The sequence below is a fragment of the Hemiscyllium ocellatum genome, chromosome 17 (genome assembly GCF_020745735.1).
Source record: "Hemiscyllium ocellatum isolate sHemOce1 chromosome 17, sHemOce1.pat.X.cur, whole genome shotgun sequence".
Classification (NCBI taxonomy): domain Eukaryota; kingdom Metazoa; phylum Chordata; class Chondrichthyes; order Orectolobiformes; family Hemiscylliidae; genus Hemiscyllium; species Hemiscyllium ocellatum.
The window spans coordinates 34,092,194-34,117,223 of NC_083417.1; the positions used below are offsets into that span (position 1 = coordinate 34,092,194).

Here is a 25,030-nt window from a genome sequence, read left to right on the forward strand (position 1 = left end):
TGGAGGAAGAAGCTACGTCAATGTTCCATTGAAGTATTTAAGTTCCTCAGAAAGGACTTGGGAATTGGACTGTGCAGTCAATATTCTGAGCACTGACACATTTCCCACAGAGGAATCTGCAGAATATTCTTCCATTTGTAAACATTTTGTCCGGCACAATGAAGGATTATTGTGGTTATTTTATGGTAGTTGTTAAGTCTAACTGATAAAAGTGACAATTTCAATCAGCATTCACCTAGCATGAAGGCACAGTCTGTTTCTAACATAAATGTATTTTAATTAATAACATTAAAAATAGCAAAACAGGAACCTATGTTGCTTATGAAGTAAATAATTTAAGGGGATCACTTCACCCTAATCTGTCCAGGGGGAAACTGATTGGACCAGATTACTCGACTGTTTTACGTTCCATCTGACTCTTACTTTCCACTGATGTCATATACACTTAGGGAGGCTTGTGCCTGCTTCAAATGTCCTTTGCAAAATTTGATTGCAAGTGATGACAGCAAGTGCGGAGCATACTGCGGTCAATTTCTCCAGGGTCTTCACAACCACATCAAAAGTTATTACAGGAATGCTATGTTTCAATTTGTTTACCTGTTATATAGCTTGGAACAGTAGGAGTGCAGGTGTCCAAAGTTCACCCCAGGAGCCACATTGTCAATTTTAAGATGGCATCATCATGTTCTCCCTGTAAACTCACTGCTGTTACATGGACAATAGTAATATAGTTCTGTTGTATTTGGAATAACTTTTACAGTAGTGGCTTCATAAGTTCATTTGCTGCTGTGTAACAATGACAAACAGATTAGCAAATGGATCTTAGTATTGTGGCAAAAGCTTCATATTTTCTATATATACAATAATACAATACAGAACAGGAACAGGCCCTTCTGTCCACCAAGCCTGCACTGATTCCTAGTCCTTATTTAGACACACTATTTATTGCCTATGCATAGTATCTATCCCTCTGTTCACCTCATGTTCATGTGCCTATCAAGATATGCTTTAAATGTTGCTAACATGTCTGCTTCAACCACCTCCACTGATGGTGCATTCCGGGCACCCACAACCTTCAATGTGAGATGTTTTCCCTGCATTTCTTCCCTAAACTTTCCCCCACTCACCTTCAACATGTGCTCTCTTGTAGTTGACCTTTCCACCCTGGGAAAAAACCTCTGACTATCCACCCGATCTATGCCTCTCATAATTTTGTCGGCCTCTATCAGGTTGCCCCTCAACCTCCATCTTTCCAGTGAAAATAATCCATGTGTATCCAACCTTTCCTTATAACTGAAATCCTCCAGACCTGGCAATATCCTGGTAAACCTTTTTTTCATATTTTCACTGTTTTAAATTTACACTATTTCAAGTCTGATAAATCTGCAATGGATTTGAAGTATTTTCAAGTATTTTGTTTTCCACATTGATCACATTTCAAAATCTGAAAAGCAAAGAATTGTCTTCCTTTTCCAAAGAATAATTTTCTGTATTTCATGTTAGGTGTTGCATCACTATTGAAGCTATACTCTGTTTTCCTTACAATAGCTAAAAATTCAAACGTTAGACCAACCTTATCTATATTTAAAGCACCATTGAAATTCAGTTTGAAGCCAACAAGAATCAAATGATTCAGCTTTAAATTCAATTTTGTGTACAATCTATTCAGAAGGAAACCAATTTCAGTTTCTGCTGATCAGCTTAATCGACGTACCAATTGATCCATCTTTACCAGTTGCTGGGTAAAGGCATTAATAAAGGCTTTCATTCTGAGCCAGTGATGTGGTTTGGTAAGGAAAGTTGAGTAACAAAGAATTGCACATGAAATAGAGTATGATGACACTATTCTCAAGCTAAGAAGAACAATGCCTTTATAAACAGTACAGATTTGTAAATTACAATCTGCAGCAGTTCGTCAAATGAACAGATAATGTAAGGTGGCTTATATTTATCAGACCATCACATTTTTGTAGCAAGCCTAGAATATTCAGTGTAAATTATTTAGTAAAAAGTAATGATTAATCTCAGCTCTTAGAATAGTAAAACCTGGTAATAAGAACCAAAATCTCTTCAAAGCACTGTTGATTATGAAGAAAAATTCTTACCAAATGAAGACTCACTGACGATACTCTCCAATTTTTTACTCGAAATTCAAAATAAAGTAAAACATCCCTGAGAAAATTAGAGATGAAATTGCTATCTGTGATGAAAAGGTTCAGCTGAGTGGGTTTAATGGCTATTCCTTGTACACAGACTTGTACAACACAATGGTGGCTATTTGGCCCATCCAATTAAGTGAATTCCATAGCTCTCCCCATGATATTTCCTTTCAGTTGTGTATCCAATTCCCTTTTGAAATATACCATTGAATCCGCTTCTATCTTAAGGCTGTGTATTTCAGACCATAACAATTCAGTTAAGAAACTCCTTTCTGGTTCTTTTGCTAATTATCTAATATCTGCATCCTCCAGTTACTAACAGTCTTGGCAATGGAAAAAATTAATTTTTATTCCCCGACCAAAACCTTTCACTATCTTGCATACTTTTGTTAATATTCCTCTTAACCTTCACTGTCCCTTAGGAGAACAATCCCAGCTTCTCTGGTCCCTCTACATAAATTAATTCCCTTTTCCATGGTACCAATTATTAAATCTGCATGGCACCCTTTTAAAACATCTTCTGCTCTTTGTTCCATTGTGGGAAAACCAAGACATTTTGGCAGAAGCAAAAGCCTCATTGTTGGTGTGGAAGCTGAAAGAGACTCCTCTTCAGCCAGTGAAGGAACCTTGGGGCAGCATCTCACCATTGGAGATCAATTAAGGGGCTGTGACCATTGTCCTATTGAGAATACAGACTGGCCCATCCAATCAGAAGGCCAGCAGTTCAAGAACACCATTAATGGCACCATTGAAGGGCAGGCAGGTTTAGTATAGGGAGTCAGGCCAGGCAGATGAGATCCCTCTGTGGGTCATGGATTGTCCACAAATAATAGATTCTTCCACTCCCTCAGGAATACATTAGGAGACCAACAGTTTTATCTAGTGGTGACATTGTAACAATGAGCACTGAAAAAAAACTGTGGTTGTGTTTATACTTTGAACAATTTGTGTTTAAGGTAGTCATTTGGCATTGCTCAAAAAAGGCACATTTTGTACCTGTTTTCATCTAGCACTCACCAAGACAATTTAGAAGACTATGAATGTAAAAGAGAACAAGATCTTCATACTGTACGGAAAAAGCATGCTGACTGGTTGGCAAGTGGTCTCTGCTTGGTAGAGGCATTCCCATTGAGAAAGTACCAATTTGATGAAGACTGACAGTTAACTGTTAGTGTAAATTTAAACAGCAAGTTGACTCTGATTGGTCAAGGCATTGCCGGATACAATGGACCTAAGAATATTTTATACTTATTTTGCACAGTTGCAACAGGTGCAATAAATGTACATTTTTTGTGTGTACAAAAAAACAGGCCCTGTGTATTAATATATGCATCTTCTAGTACATACACATTTGAGAGAGGCAATGGTGTAGTGGCAACGTCACCGGAGTAGTAATCCTAAACACAAGGCTAATACTCTGGGGACATGGGTTAAAATCCTATCATAGCAGATGGTACAAATCTGAAATAAAAAGCTAGTCTAATGTCAACCATGTAACCATTGCTAATTATTGGATAAACTCAGCTGATTCACTCATGTCTTTTAGGGAAGGAAATCTTAATTGGACTGACCTACATTTAATTCTTGAACCACAGTAATGTGATTAACTCTGAACTGCTTTCTGGGCAATTAGGGATTGGCAATAAATGCTGGCCTAGCCCACGATGCCCTCCCTCCATGAAATAAAAAACGTCACACCACACTGTGACTGGAGTTGACCATTGTAATTTGGTTTGTAGTGTAATTCTTAGCATAATCGGGATTATTTAGCAATTTTCCAATTACAGAATCATATCTAATTGGTTGAGATATTTGAAAACCTAGTCTGGTTGAGTGTAGTCAGTACTTTACATATTGTGAACAGGTGAAGTGATGTGCCAGTCTCTAGGATCACGCTAGCACTGAAATTCATATCCCACATATTATATTTGTGTGACAGGCATTACCTCATTTTGGCTTGATGGAAGAATCCAGTTTGTAGTGAACATCTGTGTTTCTATGCATTTTTCTTTAAATCAATGCATTCAGCTGTGCCATGACCTAGTTCTGGTGTAGATGGGACATGAACTAGGGATTTCTGGCCCAGAGGTAGGACAACTACCAGTGCACTAAACACTCCCTCTGTGTTTCACTGGCAACATTTTATAATCAAATAGTTCCAGTGATATTATTACACATCACGACACCAGGTGGGATGTGAGTCCAGGATTCCTGAATAAGAGACAGGGCCACTATCACTGCACTGCAAGGGCCCCTCTCTGTTTCTCCAGTATAATAGTAGTGTGAAAAAGCTTCACCTGTTGTTCAAATGTTTTGAGATATCTTGCCATTCCGGCCTGGCCTTATCCAGGACTAAAAACCTCACACCTGTTCATGAGTCAGTGCAATAAACAATGGGAAATGTTCTGATCAGGCTTGCCATTATCACACAGGATGGCTTTGATGAATCCAATTTCAGCATTAAACTTGCACATTGAGCAAGTGGCTCAAGACCCATTTATGATTTTATTTCTTCAGCTCGCACAGTTGAGTTCAATTTTAATGATAACTTGTATACAATGTTCCCTCTTAGCCATTCTAAGGGTTCAGTTACATCAGTCAGTGGGCTGATGTCATTCCCAGCACTGAACTCCAGTTTCAGAAGTCACTATCATGCACAGACCTCAGAGGTGCACACAGTAGGAAAAGGAATTAGAAGGAAGGTAGCTTGTATGCCAAATAGATGGTGTTGTCATGAAACCTCTCTAGGCTCAACTTTTGTTAACATTTTTGATTGGCTCCATGAAAAAAGTATCATCGATGGAAGGACACACAAAATTCTACCCTTTGCATTTTTCTAATATGCAGACGATATGTGGGCTGTATCTGAAAAGCAGTTGTATATAAACATTTCTTTACGCATCTTAATGAGCGCCATCTTCTACTCAAATTCACCTTTGATGAGGAGCAGTCAAATCAGATCGCTTAAAATGTAGGAAAGGAAGTAGGCCATTTGGTCCTTTGAGTCTACTTTGCCATTCAATAAGGTCATGGCTGATCAGGTAATCCTCAACTCCAGCATCTGCCTTATCCCCATTATCTTTGATTCCCTTTCTGATTAAAAATCTAGCTCAGCACTGAATATACTTAACATCACAACCTTGATAGCCCTCTGTGGTAAAGAATTCCATAGATTGACTACCGTCTCAGAAAAGAAATTCCTCCTCTGCTCTGTCTAAAATGGATGACCTCTTAATCTTAGATTATCCCATTTGGGGAAACAAGCACACGACATCTACCCTGTCAAGCCTCCGAAGAATCTTATTAATTTCAATATGGCTTCCTCTTATTATTCTAAATTCCAATGAGCACATGCTCAACCTGCTCAATCTTTCCTCATCAGAAAATTCCTCCATACCTGGAATCAAGAGCCTTCTCTGACTGCCTCCAATGCCAGTATAGCTTTCTGTAGATAAGGGGATCAAAACTGTCCACAGTATCCCAGCATTGGTTTATCAATGCCATTTATAGTTTTAGCAAAAACATCCTATTTTTATACCTCTTTCTCTTTGAAATAAAGGCCAATTCCATTTGCCTTCCATGTTACCTGTTGAACTTTGATGCAAGCTTTTTGTGATTCAAGCAAAAGGATCCACAAATCTGTTTTGCTGCAACTTTGCCCATCTTAAAAAAACTTAGCTCTTCTATTCTTCCTGCCAGTTTTCCCACATTAGAAACAAAAACATAAGTTGCTGGAAAAACTCAGCAAGTCTGGCACCATCAGAACTGAGGAAGGGTCACCAGACCTGAAGCATTAACTTCAATTTCCCTTCATAGATGCTGCCAGACCTGCTGAACAGCAACGTTTGTTTTTGTTTCTGATTTACAGCATTAGCAGTTTTTTCCATTTTTCCACATTAGATTTCATCTGCCAAGTTTTCACCCACTCTGTCTATATCCCTCTGCAGACTCATTACTTGTTTTCCCAATGGCACTCCATGAGTTATAGTTTTCTGTCCTGAAAATGTCCCATTTCTTCCACCTCTCTACCTACTATTCATTTGCAAATCTCCTCTCTATCCCCAACACTAAGGCTTTTATATTATTAAGTTGCCTTAAGTACAGTATATGGGTGTTTGGAAATCCAAATATATTACATTTATTGGTTCCCCTTTGTCTATGTTACTTGCTACCTTATGATTCCACTGTTACATCCTTTATAATGTCCTCTAACATTTTCATGACAGGTGTTAAGCTAACTATCCTATAGTTAAAAATTCCTGAGTAAAACCATATGTTGGTGGGAATATTTCCAAATCACGTGATTATTATCAGGGTCACTGGATCATCTAGCTGACAAATATTGCATTGTGTCTATCACTTATTTGAGTTCCCTCACATTATTAACTGATGAAGAAAATGTTATCAGTAAAAAAAATTTGCCTCAATTCACAGACGTGGGCATACTGATATTGAGATGTGACTACGATTGGCATCTTTATGAAGTGAAGGAAGGTGAGGTAATGCTGTTCATTGACTTTCAGGTAGGACCACAGTGTGAATATGCTCTCCTGCACAGTGTCATGTTCCTCTATCTCCCAGCTACCCCTGCTCTGTCTTGTTCTCTTTACTGTCCATTTCGTCCTCCAACTACAATGACAGTCCTATTAAACCTTCCATGATGAAAATGTTCTGAAAGTAGACATAGGCAGTTCAGCAGGAACAAAAGTCTCTTACCAGAAATCATAGTTAATTGTAAATAACAAAAAACAGTCAAGGAAAATCTATAAGTACTGGCCTAAAGTACAAACAACCAACTTACCAATATATATAATAGCTGAGTACTTTAAATAGCACCGCTGAAGGGCGCCATGAGATTTTTGAATGAGTTTATAACATGACAATTCAAACATGGGCACTCCATTTTCAGGAAAGGGTTTTACAGCAAGTGTAGGAGCTTTAATTATTGTTTCATGTTCATCTTGTGTGCACTTTGGTCAAAGGACACCAATTCAACATCACTCCCTAAGACAGACAGGCACCTGAGTGCCACATACTTTGTTTCTTACATTATAACTATGACTTTATTTCAAAATTACTTCTTTACTGGCTGGAAAGCACTTTAAAACATCCTGCTGGGAACTGGAGTCCTGGCATGGTTGCACAGTGGTTAGCACTGCTGCCTCACAACGCCAGGAACCCGGGTTTGATTCTGCCTCAGGCAACTGTCTGTGTAGAGTTTGCACATTTTCCCCGTGTCTGCGTGGGCTTCCTCCAGGTGCTCCGGTTCCTTCCCACAGTCCAACAATATGCAGGTTAAGTGGATTAGGTATGGGAAATACAGGGTTACGGGGATGGGATGATTCTCGGTGGGATGCTCTTCAGAGGGTTGTAGTGGACTTGATGGGCTGAATGGCCTGCTCCCATTCAGGAAGGATTCTATGCCTAAAATGGATCTTTTCTAGCATGTCTTGTGAAGCGTAAACCTCATGTAATGGCTGCTACAACAGTCCTTTCACTTCCCCAAATACTTCAACAAGGTCAAAAAGCAAGTTAAAGATGATTAAATAAGGTTACCAGGCCTGGGGTCTAAGTTATTTCAGGAAACTGAATAGGTTGTTCTTAGGAAAAATTATGGTAATGGGTAAGCAGGGGTAACAGTTATTCTGATGTCATAAGTAGTTGCCATGCTATCATTGGCTAAAAAGAATCCAGACAAGTGATTGACAGCCTCAAAAAGAGATATAATTACAAATGATCAGAGTCATAGGGTAGTCGTCAGGGAGCAGTTGTCTTCGATGTGAGATAGATCAGAAGGGATTGAGGAAAGACCATGGAGTATTATTCTAATACTTTGACTTAGAAAGCAAGACCCTGCCTTCACAGCTTTGAAGGAATCAACACCATTCTCCACACCAACAACATATTCATCCTCTGGTATCGATGATCTATGCTCAATTGTCATGAGTTGTATATGTATTTTGTTTAATTGACTAATGCATGTTACCTAAACTGCTGCTTCTTAATAAACTTAACAAATTGTCTGAAAATTCCTTGTGAATGGTCTACTGCCTATATTAGTGTGTCACGAGCTATATGTCCCCCTCCCACACCCACCAACAAAACTCTAACAATTATGACAGTAAATATATAATTCTCAGTCTTTCTCTCTACTTTGGTTTCCCTGAGCCAATGAGTTTCCAGGACTTAGTTTATGCAATAGGCCCAAAACTGACAAAAAAACCCAATAATCTTGTGCAATGCAGTCCTGCTTTTAAATGTGGGTACTCAGCTCTTAGTAAGGCATTTAAGATACACCAGAGGTATGTTCCTTCTGACAGATGTTAAGGATCATAAATTAAACATTTTCTGCCAGTGACAATCCCAATTCCCAACAGATTTATGACTACAGAGGATAATTGCTGGTTTTCTTTTTACTTCTGAACCTTACTTGCATGGCTAAACATCATTGCTGCAAACAAGAGTGCCTCTAGCTCTTCAACAACTGCACTCCACATGGGAGAGTTTTGACAAAAACACCCTTGTCAATACCAAACTTCACATTGGACACAACCAGGAATTCCATTTTAAACATAATGACTTCAGGCAAGTGGTTCTGCTGAACTCATAAAGTCATGGAGATGTACAGCACGGAAACAGACCCTTCGGTCCAACTTTTCCATGCCGACCAGATATCCGAATCCAATGTAGTCTCACCTCCCAGCACCCAGCCCATATCCCACCAAAACCTTCCTATTCATATACCCATCCAGATGCCTTTTAAGTGTTGCAATTTGTACTGGCATCCACCACTCTGGCTGAAGCTATATATTTTAAAAGGACCTAACTATAATTTAAATTGCTCATAAACTACAAATGTTCTTAGTTTATCAATGGTTTTTAAAAATGGCCGAAAGCCTAATAATAAGTACAACTCATTTGTCCTAGATTAGAGAATCATAAACGGCTTTTGTTTGAGAAATAGAATTATTCATTTCCTTCTATCCATTTGACTATTATTTTGCATATAAAGTATATCCTATTTTAATTTACAAAATCCATATTTCTTACTGTGATAAAATGTATAAGATGTATATCCTAATTTACCTGAAAGCAAAATCTAATTTAGGAAAGGTGCAAAATGGCATTTAGTTTCTAACTCAAATTATTTAAATGGTTAAGGATCTATGCAAAATTTTAAATTCTTACTCTTCAGATGCTATAGTACACTTCCACGTTCCCGTAATGGAATCAATTCTCTCTTGCTGAAGTACAAAAGCACCATCTCATAACAATAAGCAAGTTAATTAGTTCAAACTAACTTTACAATTGAATATCTGTGGCAGAAATTAATCCCTTTTTATTAATCTAATGTTTACACTTGTTATTTTAACAACACTCATTTTGATACATCTCTTTTTCCCTGAAATATTTAATAATCAAATAACAGGAAGTACGTTTCTGAGTAGCACAAGGATTGTGATTCAGCCTACATTTAGGGTGGCACAGTGGCAATCACTGCTGCCTCACAGCAGCAGAGACCTGGGTTCAATTCCTGCCTCAGGCAACTGTCTCTGTGGAGCTTGTACATTGTCTGCATGGGTTTGCTCTGGTTTCCTCCCACAGTGCAAAGATATGCAGGTTAGGTGAATTGGCCATGCTAAATTGCCCATAGTGTTAGGTGTAGGGGAATGGGTCAGGGTGGGTTGCTCTTTGGAGGGTCGGTGTGGACTTGTTGGGCCAAAGGGCCTGTTTCCACACAGTAGTTAATCTAATTTTATCTGAAACGTCAATTCTCCTTCTCCTCGGATGCTGCCTGACCTGCTGTGCTTTTCCAGCACCACACTCTCGACTCTCATCTCCAGCATCTGCAGTCCTCACTTCCACCTACATAAAGAAACTATCAAGTGCTCTAATTTTGAGGTTAATGAAATGTATAATTTTCCAGTTATCAGACTGAAATCTCTGAATAACAGTGAGATTTGACCTGATAGCTATAACCGTGTGAATTAAACATCTGCATTTCAATATTGCTTTGATGGCTTTCAAAATAGAGATTCAAATGAGTTAGAACCGTAGCAAAGACCAAAACCAAGATACATAAGTGATGATTACTTTCAAACTTATATTGAAAATTGTTAGCTTTCCGTTGTGTACCAAGTAAGCTGAAGGATTACTGCTAAGTTTAAATTAGTTTCAGATTTGGTCAAAGATAAAATGGAGACTGTGCAGGGTGGGGTGGTTGTGGGACTTAGATTTAACTTACAAATACTGGATATGGGGTTGAAGGCAGGTAGTTGCTGAACTTATACCACAATTCAAAATCCCCCTGTGAAATCATAAGCCTGAAATTGACCTCTCCCATCAGTGACATGTCCCTCTTCAGTAGCATTATTTCTCCTGTTTGTGTGTCAGAACCCTTCCTTCTGTCAGCTCAAGTTTATATTCCACTTGTCAACACCAACATTTTGCAGCTAAATTGCCATCATGACTCCAATTTCCTCTGGATTCCTTTTCTTGCCTCCTTTTATCTTTCAATATTATCTTTCTTATGCTCCTTTATACACCTCAAGAGTTTCAGCTAATTCCTTTGACACTTGCTGTTTCTTGAGCTAATATTAACATCCAGTATCATGTTGGCCAACTCAAACTAAGTGAGAGTTCATGGGTCAATCTCCCACAGGAAAATTAATATCCTTTACTGACTTTACAGCTGTATAGAATCCAAGTCCTCCCTTTAATTCCAATCTGCCATTTGGACGCCAGGCCTTTAGTCTAGTGCCATAATCAAACCTGTCTATAGCACCTCTATTTAATTGTTAATTCCCATATAAAATTGTTTGAAAAAACCTAGCAATTTGAAAGGAGTCAACAACCAGCTTCTTACCTGGATGCAGAAATCTCAGCTTTCTGTTTGGCAATAGCTGCAGCCCGTTCAGCTGCTTCCACTGCCCTATCCACTTTGTCGCGAATCTTACTTGTCCGTAAAGGAATCAAGTTCTTCCTCTTCCCACTCACCAACACATTCTGCTTATATTTGCCTTCTTCTTTTGTTCCGTCTGGAAATGTTGTACATCCATAACCATGCCTCTTGTTGCTCAGCCACTCCCCTTCGAATTTCAATCCATCAGACCGGTGGCTTAACCCAAACCCAGAGCGTTTGTCATTTTTCCATTCTCCCACGTAGGTTTCTGTTGTTGTTGCATCAATATCATCTTCAATGACTGACAAATCTGTCTCAACTTCACCAAAACTAATTGTGGAATTGATATCACTGGCTGTAGAACTGACCGTACTCATCCCAGCTTCACTTCGAAATGAGCTCTGCTTGCTTCTTTGGCTGGCCAAGGAACTTTTGGACTCAGACTTTCGCAGTTTCAGCCCACTTAAAAGGGATCTGCGAAAAATCCCTTTCTTTTTGTTTTTGGTTGAAAGAAGATCATTGTCACTATGCATAGTGAGAACAAAGCCCCCCCTTGATCCTGCAGGACTTCCAGCTGGAGTGTCTGGGTGTATGGCTGTACCATTACTATGTTCACTTCTTAGAGAGTTAATAGAAGTTCTGAGAGGAGACCTGATAACAGCAGCCATCCCATAGGGAACACTCTGACGCACACCATAACCATGACGCATCCCTCCAATCCACTGCCCTTGATAGGTACCTGTAACAAAGAACATATTAATTTTCAATTTCTATTATATTTATGTAAAATATATGTAACTTAAATAATGATTGACTTTCACTGATCAGATTTGGTTCAATAAATTCACTTATAGTCATGTAATGTAGTTCTTCTAGGTGTGGATTCATCAATTTTTATTGAGCTGCCTCTCTCTCTTACACAGAAGTATTCTCTCTATAATACTTATTTACACTACACAAATTAAAATATAAATGCTGGAAATCTGAAACAAAAGAATCAAATGTTGAAACTCACAAATGGTCAGTCAGGGAACAGATAGATTAACATTTTGTCTTCAGATCTACACAAATCTGCTCCCCTGACAATAAGATTTGAAGATGGGTAAATGCATTTCAGCTTGTAATACTTTAAACTGATAATATCAATAAAGGGCAAGTAACATTCATATTGCACGAGTGCCAAGTAATGACCATCTCCAAAAAGAGTGAATCTTACCATCGCCAGCATTCCGCACACCCCTCTCCCAATAACCTTCCTGAATAACCCACATCCTGGTGGTTATTATTTACCAGAAACTGAACTTCACCAACTATGTATGAAACAGACTTAAAGAGTTGGTAAATGTGACATAAGTAACAACAATTTTTCTCGGTTTGGTACTAAAATGCAAATCAGTACCTGAAAAATATATTCTTCTTCATTATGGTTTTAATGTTGGAAACTATCAGTCTGTTACAGTCTCAATCACCATTAAATATATACATATTTTAAATTGCCTTTATTTAGGAAATAATGCATTTACATAAATTGTATTTTTCACTGCATAATACATAAACTAAACTTCAACAGGATCAATATGGAGACAGTAGTTGCAACCTTTTTATGTGGTTTTACAATACTCAAAGAGGGGCATTATTTTTGAGTATTTGTTTTGCTTAATGCTTTGTTGAAGGCTGGAAGCAAATTAATTGCTTGCTCTTCCACAGTACCTGTATGAGTATTAATATTTAATATTATTTCAGTACAATAATGGAAATTAATTATATTTGAAAGAGTTTGCTTTTATTAGGACTTTAAAGGACTCCCAGATGAACAGGGAGCAATTGTGTAGCAGAAGCCCAAAAGCAAATCACCCTATAATCTACTGCTTAAATATTGATATTATTAAAGGTAGCTGAAAATGTGTTGCTGGTTAAAGCACAGCAGGTCAGGCAGCATCCAAGGAACAGGAAATTCGAGGTTTCGGGCCAGAGCCCTTCATCAGGAATTACTAAAGGTAGGATGACATAAATAAAAGCAAGGGGTTCCTAGTGATTGAGGAATCAAGACACTATAGATACATGATTAAATGTAAAATTTGCAATATAATGATCAACAGAAAAACTTGTCATGTGGAGAGTTGTGAGTTTAATGAATTTATTTCCAGAGTTAGTGTTTAGTTACAAGTGTTCTGTCAATTGATCACCAAGTTTTTGGTTAATCCAACCAAGTCTCAAGCCAGTGATTTGCTCAGAATGTTGAGGAAATGGTTCAAGGCTAGAGGTGCTGACCATTCACAGCAGCAACATATATTAAAACATATATGAATTTAATTAACAACAATATTTATCTGAACCTATTTCAATTTTGATCTTTTTTTCTGAATATGATCAATGACATGAAATCAGGCCCCTCTAGCCCAGAGGAATCTAAAAGACAATACAAAAGATTTATTAACCATTACTAAAAGGATCATGATGTGGAGGAGCTGATGCTAGACTGGGGATTTTTAACCTCACAAAATTAAAAATCACACAACACCAGGTTATAGTCCAACAGGTTTATTTGGAGGCACTAGCTTTCGGAGCGCAGCTCTTTGATCAGGTAGGTACCTGATCAAGGAGCAGTGCTCCGAAAGCAATTGTTTTCGGTGGTGTTGTGTCAAAGGATCATGACAGAGCTGCAAGGTAAAGTACACAGAGGTACACTGTAGAAGTTTGGACCTACTCAACAGCTTACTGACACACAAAGAAATGCCACGAAACAGAAACCAAAATTACTTAGAAACCATTGACAAATTTGTTGTAAATCAAAGGTTTTAACTACTGAACATTTAAAGGCACAATGACAGATGCCTGAAGAATGTCCAGATGATCCTCTTTATTCAGTAGGCTTTCTGTATGCTTGATAAATGTAAAGGGTAATTTTAAGTTGAAATTGCAAATGAACATTATGAACTAGAAAACAAATTTGTTGCTAAATCATTCGATTTTCCACCTTCCTTAATAATTTCTGTGGTCACATCACTATTATTTTACGAAAGTCCTTAATGGCTGAGCTCAAAATATCGACAGGCTGAGTTCCTGGAAAAAGCCATAAAAGCCTATTCAGCCGGTGTCAAGTTGATCAGCTGGGAAAGTTTACAATGTCACTGAAGTTGTAGTTCTTCCTCCTTGGAGGAACTGTTAAAATCTACCTCTTCAGCCAAGGTGACCTCTGTAGCTCCTCTGTCCTCATGTCTCTTTCTGTGATTTGGTGTCCAATTATGTTTGAAAATGCTTTTGTGAAGAGTTGGGATGTTTTGTAACATTTGAAAGGCTATATAATGCTATGCTTCGTTGTAGTTACATTCACACTAATGTTTTTCTCTAATATGAAAGCAGTTTTCAATTCCAAGACACAAGGGACCCTCTGATTCATGGGCAAACACCTGAAACACAAACTCATTAAATTCTTACCTTCATTTAAATTAATGTCCTACTCCATATTGCAGCAGGAAAATATACTAAGCAAAAAAGTGGCCATATTAAAATTAGGACAAAACTTTTGCACCTCTATCTCTTGTTACCTATTTGACCCCAGCCTTAGCATTATTACCCAATTTCCCTACCTCTTCCAACCCTGGTCTTGTCCCACCACATCTCAGGAAAATTCCCAGCAAAGTTCTGGGACACTGTTGTTACAAAATAATGCAGGCCTGTTGTATCACAAGAGATCCTGCCAATGCAGTAGTAACAGGTTTAAATTATCTACCATCACATTAGATGGCAGGGCCACTGTAATGCTGGTTAAGGGATCCCATAGTGTATTAAGTGTATACATGTATTTTCATACTTTAGATCCATTTATTATTATTTCTTAAAAGAATGAAGATCTCAAATCCAAAGTGACTCAATAAATGTAAAATGTGGCTAAATGTTTACAACTTTTCAATCTGGTTTCAGATTCATTCTGAGTATTTGAGCTCAAGTTTTATCTTTAATTACATCCCCTAAGCACATTTATACTGCATAAACACTTTGTATTTTAAGGGAAACTGGAAGATCTCTCTTAGCACTGGTCTCTATTAGCCTGAGACTTTGAATTTTGCTCTTCAGCATTATATTTATTATATTACAGCTTGAATATGTCAAAAATTCACCTCTTCCTGTGATACAGCCAATTTACTCAACCAGTCTATCACAGAGCTAAACCAAACTAAAAATAATATGCAAGTACTGGTATACAACAACATGGTCTGTCTTTGATGTATTGTTTGTTTTACTGTTTAACAACAATTAACAACATTTTTATGACACAAGAACTTTTTATATTACACTTTTGTTGCTCTAATTAACAATGTTTATTTTATTTGCAATGCCAGTTTGTGTGCTGTGTACAGATTCATTGCAAGTTTTCAAAAGGGAGCTGGATGAATTACTTGCTGTGCTGTAAGAAAGGAACATGTGTTTCAAGATCAATGTTACATCCTGAAATTTGAAAATTTGTTTTTTTTTTGGAGAAGTGTCCCAGATTCTTTTTCCCTAAGTAGATCTAGTGCTCTTATCTCTGCTTTCCGTTTCTCCCAAGAAGTCACATAGCTGCTGTTGAGAAGGAAACATTGGGAATCTAAGAACTGCTTTTGAGGAAAGGACATGGGGGATCTGGAAGCTTCTGTTGGGAAGGGGAAACACTAAGAATCTGTGAGTTTAGACTAGATTCCATACAGTATGGAAATAGGCCATTGGCCCAACAAGTCCACAGCGACCCTCTGAAGAGTAACCCACCCAGACCCATTCCCCTACCCTACATTTACCCCTGACGAATGCACCTAACACGATGGGCAATTTAGCATGGCCAACTCATCTGACCTGCACACCTTTGGAGTGTGGAAGGAAACCCACACAGACATGGGGAGAATGTGCAAACTCCACACAGACAGTTGCCTGAAGCAGGAATCAAATCCAGGTCCCTGGTGCTGTGAGGCAGCAGTGCTAACCATTGAGCCACCGTGCTACCACCTCTTTCTTTGGGAAAAAGACACTGGGAATCTGGGAGCTGCTACTTGGAAAAAGTCACTGGGACACAGGATAAGATGTTCAATATAGTTTGATAATAATAAGATATTGATATGATCCCAAATAGGACTTTATCCTTTTGGAGCATCTGAAGAAAATTGTACATATAGGTCAAAACCACCAGTAACAACCTCTGAACCAAACATTCTGGTTCTAAGTGGGATGCTACTGCTACGATACTCGACCTCAGAATATGCACCACGGTAGATTACTATGTACCTGTCTGACATAGGTCATCACACACCAATTTTGTAAACAGTCAAATGAGTAAAATAATATGCATCTTAAGTGGAATCTAGTGCTCAACACAACTCCCCTGACTTCCATTATCACTACCCACACATCTACTGACTGAAAAAATGCCCACAAGATGGTTGAAAACATCAATACTATGCCTCACTTGTCACTCCATAATGACATGTACAACCCTACCCCCTGCCTACCTTCCACCTCAGCACTCATTAGAGCAACCGTTCTGAGCAAGGTCTAACAGCAACAGCAGCTTCCTTTTAGATCAAGGAATGGAAAATATGGAAAGACACTCATAAATTCCTTGTGAGAAACACCACGAGTCAACTGACAAGTTTTGAACTGTCGTGGCAAGAATGATTTTAGTTAAGCAAGTTTAGGACAAGCCAGGGTTGTTGTGCAGCTAACTTTCAACAATGCAGCCTCAATACAACCCCCTACCCACTTATGAAGAGGTCTAAACAATGCTGCACATTTCTGAAGACTATCACCTCTCCTAGATTAAATGCTGGAACTAATTGCCTTAATCTTAATAAATGAAGACGCAATCACTTCACTCTGGAGAATTACATTCATTAAATTAAGGGTGCCCCACCAAGGGCCTGCAGGCTACATAGAGCCTGCCAGAGCATTCCATTCCATCGATCCCAAAATCTGCTTTAATTTCCAGTTAATTCATAGAGTTTACAAGGAAATGCTCCTCTAGGCATGTGGATGTGGACTTACTGCTGAGCCTATCAGTTCCAAACCTTGCTTGGAGGAGTAGAAAAGTAGGCTTTCTAGATCTTCAGCATCCACAGTATTTCACAGGAGGAAAGGAGCAGGATCTAGGACTGCGGAGGGGGCCCTTCACTGGGATTATCCTCTTCCGTGGGCACTTTCTTCAAGCAGTAGTTCAGGGACGGGTTATAAAAGATGGAGATGTATCTGCCCAAAGGGCGGGGGGGGGGAGGTTCCCAGCCATATACTGGTCGATCTGTCTGAGGGTCAGCTTCTTGGTAGGGGTATTCTGGATGGCCATGACAATCAGAGCCAAGAAGGTGAATGGGGACAGGACCAGCTTTATTGGCTCCTCTTGGCTGGTCAGGGATAGCCAGCCCAGGTCACCACTGTGGCTGCAGGCCAAGGAGGAGGCAGACAGAACCTGCCTCTGTCGGCCAGAGAAATAAAGTAGAAAGGAGCCTAGGCTCTAGCTGTGCAGGTAAAGCTACAGGGAGCCACATAGCCCAGACCCAGTGAGCTAATGGTAAGGATTGGCAGCTCCAGGGTACCCTCCCACGTATTTCTCATGTGTATTTATGGTTCTTGCAGAGGTTATTGCAGTGTAGTACCTCACCAAGGAAGTTTCTCATTACCAAAGTTTAAGCGACCACGTAGTAATTTACTATACTTTAATTTTGACTGTCTCTGACCCCAGTGGTGTATCTGGGGTTATTCTCGTTTAAATAGTCAGAATGTCACTTAGGCCAATGTGAGCACATCATGGCTTCCAACTAAATAATGGTGAGAAACATGGTCAGCACCCCTCATCCACCAACATCAAAAGCACAAGTAATCTTTTTAACATTAAGGCCAATTAATCCACCTTTGACAAAGTAGTCAAATTGACTTTGTATCTGACATTTCCAGTATTAAAAATCCCTTCTCTTCCATCACACTGCTTTGACATTCAGGATCTTGCTTGTGAAGATGGAAGTCTCTCCTACCAAAGCCTGCCACAAATGGGTGAAAGTAATTTTTTGGGTGGATTCATCACATTTCCAAACAATACCAAGATTTAATACTTTGCTCCACAAATGGGGTAAAGTAAAATTCTTACAGCTCACATGTAATGTCTATACAAGAGAAACTGCTTCCAGGCATTTTTAACATTAAGTGACTAATTTTTTTATTTGAGGTAGAGCTTGCATTAGTTTTATCAGTGTATTCTGGATGAAGCCAGTCAACAAGCACAAAATATTGTGGAATTTTAAAAGTCGGCTATGTCAAGTGAAATTGAGTTTTGCGATCTTTAATGTTGGCTTAAGAATTAAAATCCTGTGATCACCCCTACCCACCTCTAGCCAGTGTAAATAGTAAAAATAGTGAGTCTGTGTCTGTTTATACCACTTCCAGCTGTTGAAGGATTCAAATTGAAATTATTTTTATGTACACAGGCCTATTTAGGCCATTTTTAACAATTTTACAGATTTTATATCCTGGGAATTACAGTGACCAGAAATTGAACTGGACTCGCCATATAAATACTAAAACTACAAGAACAAGTCAGAGCCTAGGAATTACAACTCACCTCCTGACACCTCAGAGTCCATCCACCATCTACAAAGAACAGATCAGGAGTGTGATGAAGTTCTCCCTTTCGCCTAGATAGCTTTAGCTCGATCAACACTTAAGAAGCAACCTCTTTGATTGGCATCACATCCTCAAACATTTATTCCCTCGCCTACATTTATTCATAGTAGCAGCAGTGCATACCCTCCCACAAGTCCACTGCAACATTCACCAAGTTTCCTTAGATAGTATGTTCTAAACCCAAGACCACTACCTGTTAGAAGGGTAAGGACAGAAGTTGCACGTTCCTCTCTAAACTATTGACCATCCTGACTTGGAAATATTTTGGGTTCCCTCACTGTCTCTGGGTCAAAATTCTGAAAATTTCCTCTTTAACAGCACTGTGGGCATACCAGTCAAGAAGACCACTTTCTTCTCAAGGGCAAATTAGGGATGGACATTAAATTCTGGCCCAGTCATCAAAGTCCATATCCCCTGCATGAATTTTAAAAATGCATGTAATTTAGTAAGAAACTATTAAATAATCCAATGTAGTTTTGAGTAATTTGCAGTGATTTATTCTCAGTTACTTAGAGATAAAGGAATAGTCACCCTTATTAAAAGTGTTTATTTGTTTCAATAAAACGGCACCAGGTTGTTCTGAATACTTAAATGAATACATCAATTAATACTTCTAATAGAAGCAAAAAAAAGTATTGATTTCTATTTTGCTGTCTGATTCCATTTGAGCATGGATGATTTTATATTTATATTTATGCAGAAGGAAACTTGAGCTATGTCCCAACTTGAACAGTAATGCCCAATTTTCAGATTGTGCCCAAAGCAGACACTTATCTCAAAATTGATTTTTCTCAGACTCACTTAACTGTTCATATAGAAAGGAAGTATAATATAAGTGGAAGAAATTCAAAATTAAAACAGAATAATAGAACTATATTGTTTTTAGCTGCACTACTAGACCTGAGTGAAATGAGGAAATGGCGGGCAAAGAAATTAATTATTTGGGTGGATTTGATTTGTTCACCTTGTGATGATCCGTGGTTGCTGGCTGCAGCTTTTGACAAAAACCTGATTGAATATTTCTGTGGTACTTCCTCACTGATGAATAGTAACATTTCTATCCTTGCCCAGTGAATGGAAATTATTATTGGTTGCTTGGCATTTAGTCAGGAAATATTTCAGATAATGTGCTGGGATCATGACTCAATCACTACTTTTTCGCTTTACGCTCACTTTGTGTAATTGCTTATAGTTAGAATTGAAAAATTTATATTTGCAAAATTCTATGAAGTTGTTTTACTGTATCAAGAAATCAGCACACTTATCCCATAAGAACATAAAAAAATAAGAATAGGTGTAAATCATTGCTCTTTCATGTCTGCTTCACCATTCAGTAAAATCAAGGCTGATTTTCTAAATCATCTCTATCTTCTAGTGCCATCCCCATATTCCTTGGTTCCCTGAGCATTTGAGAATCTATTGATCTCTGTTTTGAATGGACTCAGTGACTGGGCATCCACAGCACTCTGAGGTAGACAAATCCTAAGATTCACAGCTCTCTAAATGAATATATTTCTCATTTCTGTCATAAGTGACTGACCCCTTACTCTGACATTGTGAACCACCCAGCTGCCTCCAACCACCCAGTTCTAAGTCTTAAAGGCAGGGGGAAACATCTTCCCAACACGCTATCCTTTCAAAATCCTTAAAAATTGTATGTCTCAAAGAGATCATCACTCATGGTTCAAAGATCCAAGAAATATGGGCCTAATCTACCCACTCTGTTCTAGGACAATCCTGCCAGATCCAAAGGATTAGGGAAAATTATGAACTGAAGGAAATTAGTCTGTGTCAGAAAGTTGTGACAGAGAAATAGGGTTGTAGATTAATAAGTCCTCAGGATCTAGCATTCCATATCCCAAAGTGTTGAAAGAAATATTCATGGAGACAATAGATTATCTTCCAAAATTCTACAAATTTGAGGATTGTTCTTGAAGATTGGAAGGTAGCAAATATCACCCCTCAATTTAGGAAGGGAATAATAGAGAAAACAGGGAACTACACACCTGTCAGCCCTACACCAGTAGTAAGGAAAATGCTAGAATCTATTATATGGCATGTGATATATGGACCCTTGGTCAATAATGATCTCTGAGTAGGTAAAGTTAGCATGGATTTGTGAATGGAAAATTGTGACAGACAAACCTGATAGAATTTTTTGAGGAAGTTACTAACTGCCAGCCAACTCGTAATCCAATTATTTCTACTCTCTACTTTCTGTCTATAATCAATGCTCAATCCATGTTAATATATTACCCCAATCCCATAAGCCCTGATTTGGTGTGGCAACCTCTTGTATTGGATCTTATCAAATGCGTTTTGAACATAAGAATAAAAGACCTAGGAGCAGGAATAGCCAATTCAGCTCCTCGAACCTTCCTCTATTTTATAAAATCATGTTTGATCTCAATATCTGAAAAACAATATGCATAATATCCATTAATGTCCCTTATTACCCCACTTGTTCCAATCTCACAATGTTCTAACAGATTTGTTAAAGACACTTTCCATTCCATGTAGCTACTCTACAATTCATATAGACAGTTCTAGAATCTGAGACATTGTGGAAAATCATTATCAATGCATCCACTATTTCTGTAGCCATCTCTTTTAAAATCCTAGAATAGAGACCATCAGGTCCATAAGACTTCTTCATTTTTAATCATTAATTTCACCAATACTATTCTTTCAGCTGTGTGCACTTCTTTAGTAAGACTAATTTCTTCAAATTTCTCTTTTGCACTAGAATTTTCTAGTGTGAACCATGTACTCTAATTTCCTAAATTCCCATTACAATTTCTACCATCTCACTCTTTAAGTGAACCACATTTACTTTCATAGGCACATAAGAAGGCCATTCAGCTCATTAAACCTGTTCCAGCATTCAATAAATTCATGGCTGATCTGACTGTGGTCTCAACTCCACTTTCCTGTCTGCCCCTCTTGAGTTTCTTAACTATCAAAAATCTATCTATGTTAGTCTTGAATAAATGCAATGACCCGGCCTTAATTGTTTTCTGAGGATGTGAGTTCTGCAGACTGAGGATCCTCTGAGGGAAATAAAATTCTCCTCATCGCTGTCTTAAAAGGGAGGTCACTTATTTTTAAATTGTGTCTCCCAGTTCTAGTCTCTCTCTCAAGAAGAAACAACACCCTAGCATTTCCCTAATCCAGTCCCTTTCAGAACTTACATGGCTCAATAAAATCACCTCTCACTCTTCTCAACATCAACCGATGCAACTAACCTTGATAATTTAAGACCTTCATTCCAGCTATGAGTCAAGTAAACCTTTCCTGAACTTTCAAAAAAAGGAGACCAAACTGTATACAGTACTCCAGTTTTGTCTCACCAAGGCCTTTACAAGCTACTGTAAAATTTTCCTTTTTTTATTCCATTCCCCTGGAAATAAACGCCAACTTTCCATTTTCATTCCAAAATACTTAATGGACTTGTATACTAACTAGCTTCATGAATCTCTTCTCTTTTCAAGACCTATTGAAGCTTTCACCATCTGTTTTTAAGTATTTTTCTGGTTTAATCTGATATTCTTGTTCCTCTTCCTTTATCAGTTTCTCGGTTCAAAGGCAACTCAACATAGTGTCAGGAAGTCAGCTGGGCCAGACTGCCCAACCTCAGCCAAGCTGCAACATGTGATACATATACAGAAAAAGCTGGAGAAACTCATCGGGTCTAGTACCAACTCTGAAGAGAGAAATAGAGTTAACATTTCAAATCCAGCATGTCTCTTCTTCGGAATCATCTTTGATTTTCAATAAAAACAGAATATTCTGGAAATACTCAATTGGTCAAATAGAATCTGTAGAGAGAAACAAAGTTCACAATTGAGGCTGATGACTTTTTATCAGGCCACAGATCGAGTGTCAGGTCCTCAACTTAAAATGTTGGGTGGGATTTTCTAGTGGGCTTTGTGAACTTAATGTTGGATCCACTGGATGCCCTGAGCCTATACTTGTTGGAATTCAGACTGGAGGAGTTATTTCCCCAAAGGCAGCCTCCTAGAGTTCCATCAACATCAATTATGGATAGTTGTCAAGTTCCCAAATGAATCATTCCAATCACCAATTCCAGAACCTCGGCAGCCACATCAAGACAGGTACTATTGTTAAAACAATTAGGAGAATGCAAGGCCTCATCAAAATGGAGGCGCTCTTGGAAGGGTCGAACTAATTAAATATATTTAAGGTATAAGGGAAGGTAGCTGGCTCCACAAAATGGAAACTCTTCAGGGGTTTTTGGGGCCACACAATAAACTTTTATCCAAGGCCCAACATCAGAGCATGGGACTCTAGCTACAATGGCCCTCATGCCTGACACAGACAGGGTGCTTCTGTTGAGTTTGTGGCTCCTCATGGAGCGGCAGATTACAAAGTACCTGCTTCCCACATAAAATGAAGCTTAATTATTTAAATTGGTTTTAAGCTTCCAATGGCCATCCCAGATTGCCTCTGGAAAATTTTCCCAGTGGCAGGAATATGCAAGTAAGTCTATTTTTCCAGCCCTGAGATTTTTTCTGAGACTAAGTCTACCATTCAGGGGTAAAGAAAGTTCTGCCCATTAACTCTACTTCTCTCTTCATAAATTCCACCTGGCCTGCTGAATATTTCTAATATTTTCTATTATTACTTCAGATTTACAGCATCTGACATGCTTCGCTTTTGTACCATTGGTATACATATGGGTGCAAAATGAATTCACAACAACTTTGCCATTAAATTAATTGCCTTAATCACATTAGGCACTTTGGTTTACAGTGTGGTTTAATAGCAGCTTCAAACTCTGTATTTTCAATGCTTCATTCATATGGTTGCTAAATGGTTTTAATCCACTTAAATGCAAAATTATGGGAGTGAAGAAGAATGCTATAAAAACTGTTAAACCAAAGGTCTTTATGCAAAATTTGAGGGCAGAGTAATAATTATTGCCAAATTGGTCTTTAATTATCGCATTCTTGGTATCTCTGACTGCAAGACATTGAGATGGCCCTCATTCTATTCCTTCCTTGCCTTAACCTTGGTCTTTCCCATCCAATGAAAACTGCTACTGTTGCTCTACCTCCTCCAAGTACAGCCGCCTACAAATAGTTAGGTTGTGCAGGATGCAACATAGTGTCAGCAAGTCATAGACACATAGAGATGTACAGCACATAAACAGACCTTATAGTCCAACTCATCCATGCTGACCAGATATCCTAACCTAATATAATCCCATTAAGCAGACCTGGCCCATATCCCTCTAAACCATTCCTATTCATATACCCATCTAGATGCCTTTTAAATATTGTAATTGTACCAGTCTCCACCACTCCCTCTGGCAGCTCATTCCATACACGCACCACCCTCTGCATGAAAAAGTTGCCCCTTAGGTCCCTTTAATTTTTTTTTCTCCTCTCACCTAAATCTATGCCCTCTAGTTTTGGACTCCCATCCCAGGGAAAAGACCTTGCCTATTTACCCTATCCGTGCCCCTCATGATTTTATAAAACTCTATAAAGTCACCCCTCAGCCTCCGACACTCCAGGGAAAACAGCCCCAGCCTACACAACCTCTCCCTAAAACTCAAATCTTCCAACCCTGGCAACATCCTTGTAAATATTTTGTGAACCCTTTCAAGTTTCAAAACACCCTTCCGATAGGAGGGAGACCAGAATTGCACATAATATTCCAAAAGTGGCCTAACCAATGTCCTATACAGCCGCAGCATACCCCAGTGATACGAGAAACTGTTGGTAGGTATAGTATAGGAGATTGCTACATATATTTTTACACCTTACTTGAAGAACTCAATGGTGTATGTAATCATGACCTTGGTGGTCCCGTAAGTTTAATCTTGCAAGAGCTGTTTGGGACAACAGTAAACATGACTTTTAAAGAAAGATTCCAATCAATGAGTCAATTATTTAAATAAGTAATTAATAAGATTGTTCATCAAGAAATGCCAAGGAGAGGAGCTAATCATTATTTTGCCTTTAGCTGAGAAGCAGAGCTAGAAAGGGAAAATCATTAGGCCTCATGGCTGATCACATGGGCAGGGGAATGGGCATGCCCATGTTAGGAAACACTAAACTCACTTTCATTTCCTGTGAGACACATTTCGAGCTGCTGGAACATTACTCATGTTGAAGGTTGCCCTTCAATCTGCTTTTTCTCCTCATCCATCCTGATTTTGTGGATAGGTTTTTGAGGAAATGAGGAGAGAGAAGGAGGAGGAGTAGGGGCTGGAGGTAGAGTGCGGCATTATGTATGGCTCAGTCTCAGGTTTCAAACACATTCTTCCCCTCCTACATCCTTCCAATCTCCCCCACCCTCACTC

General features: G+C 38.7%; 1 protein-coding gene across 1 annotated transcript in view; it reads right to left on the minus strand.

The window, feature by feature from the left end:
• Positions 1-25,030, minus strand: part of jph3b (junctophilin 3b) — a 168,225-nt gene that overhangs the window by 128,873 nt on the left and 14,322 nt on the right. Inside the window, exon 2 of the mRNA XM_060837658.1 lies at positions 11,026-11,800. Within this exon, the coding sequence (XP_060693641.1) occupies positions 11,026-11,800 (775 nt within the window). The remainder of the gene's footprint in view (positions 1-11,025; positions 11,801-25,030) is intronic.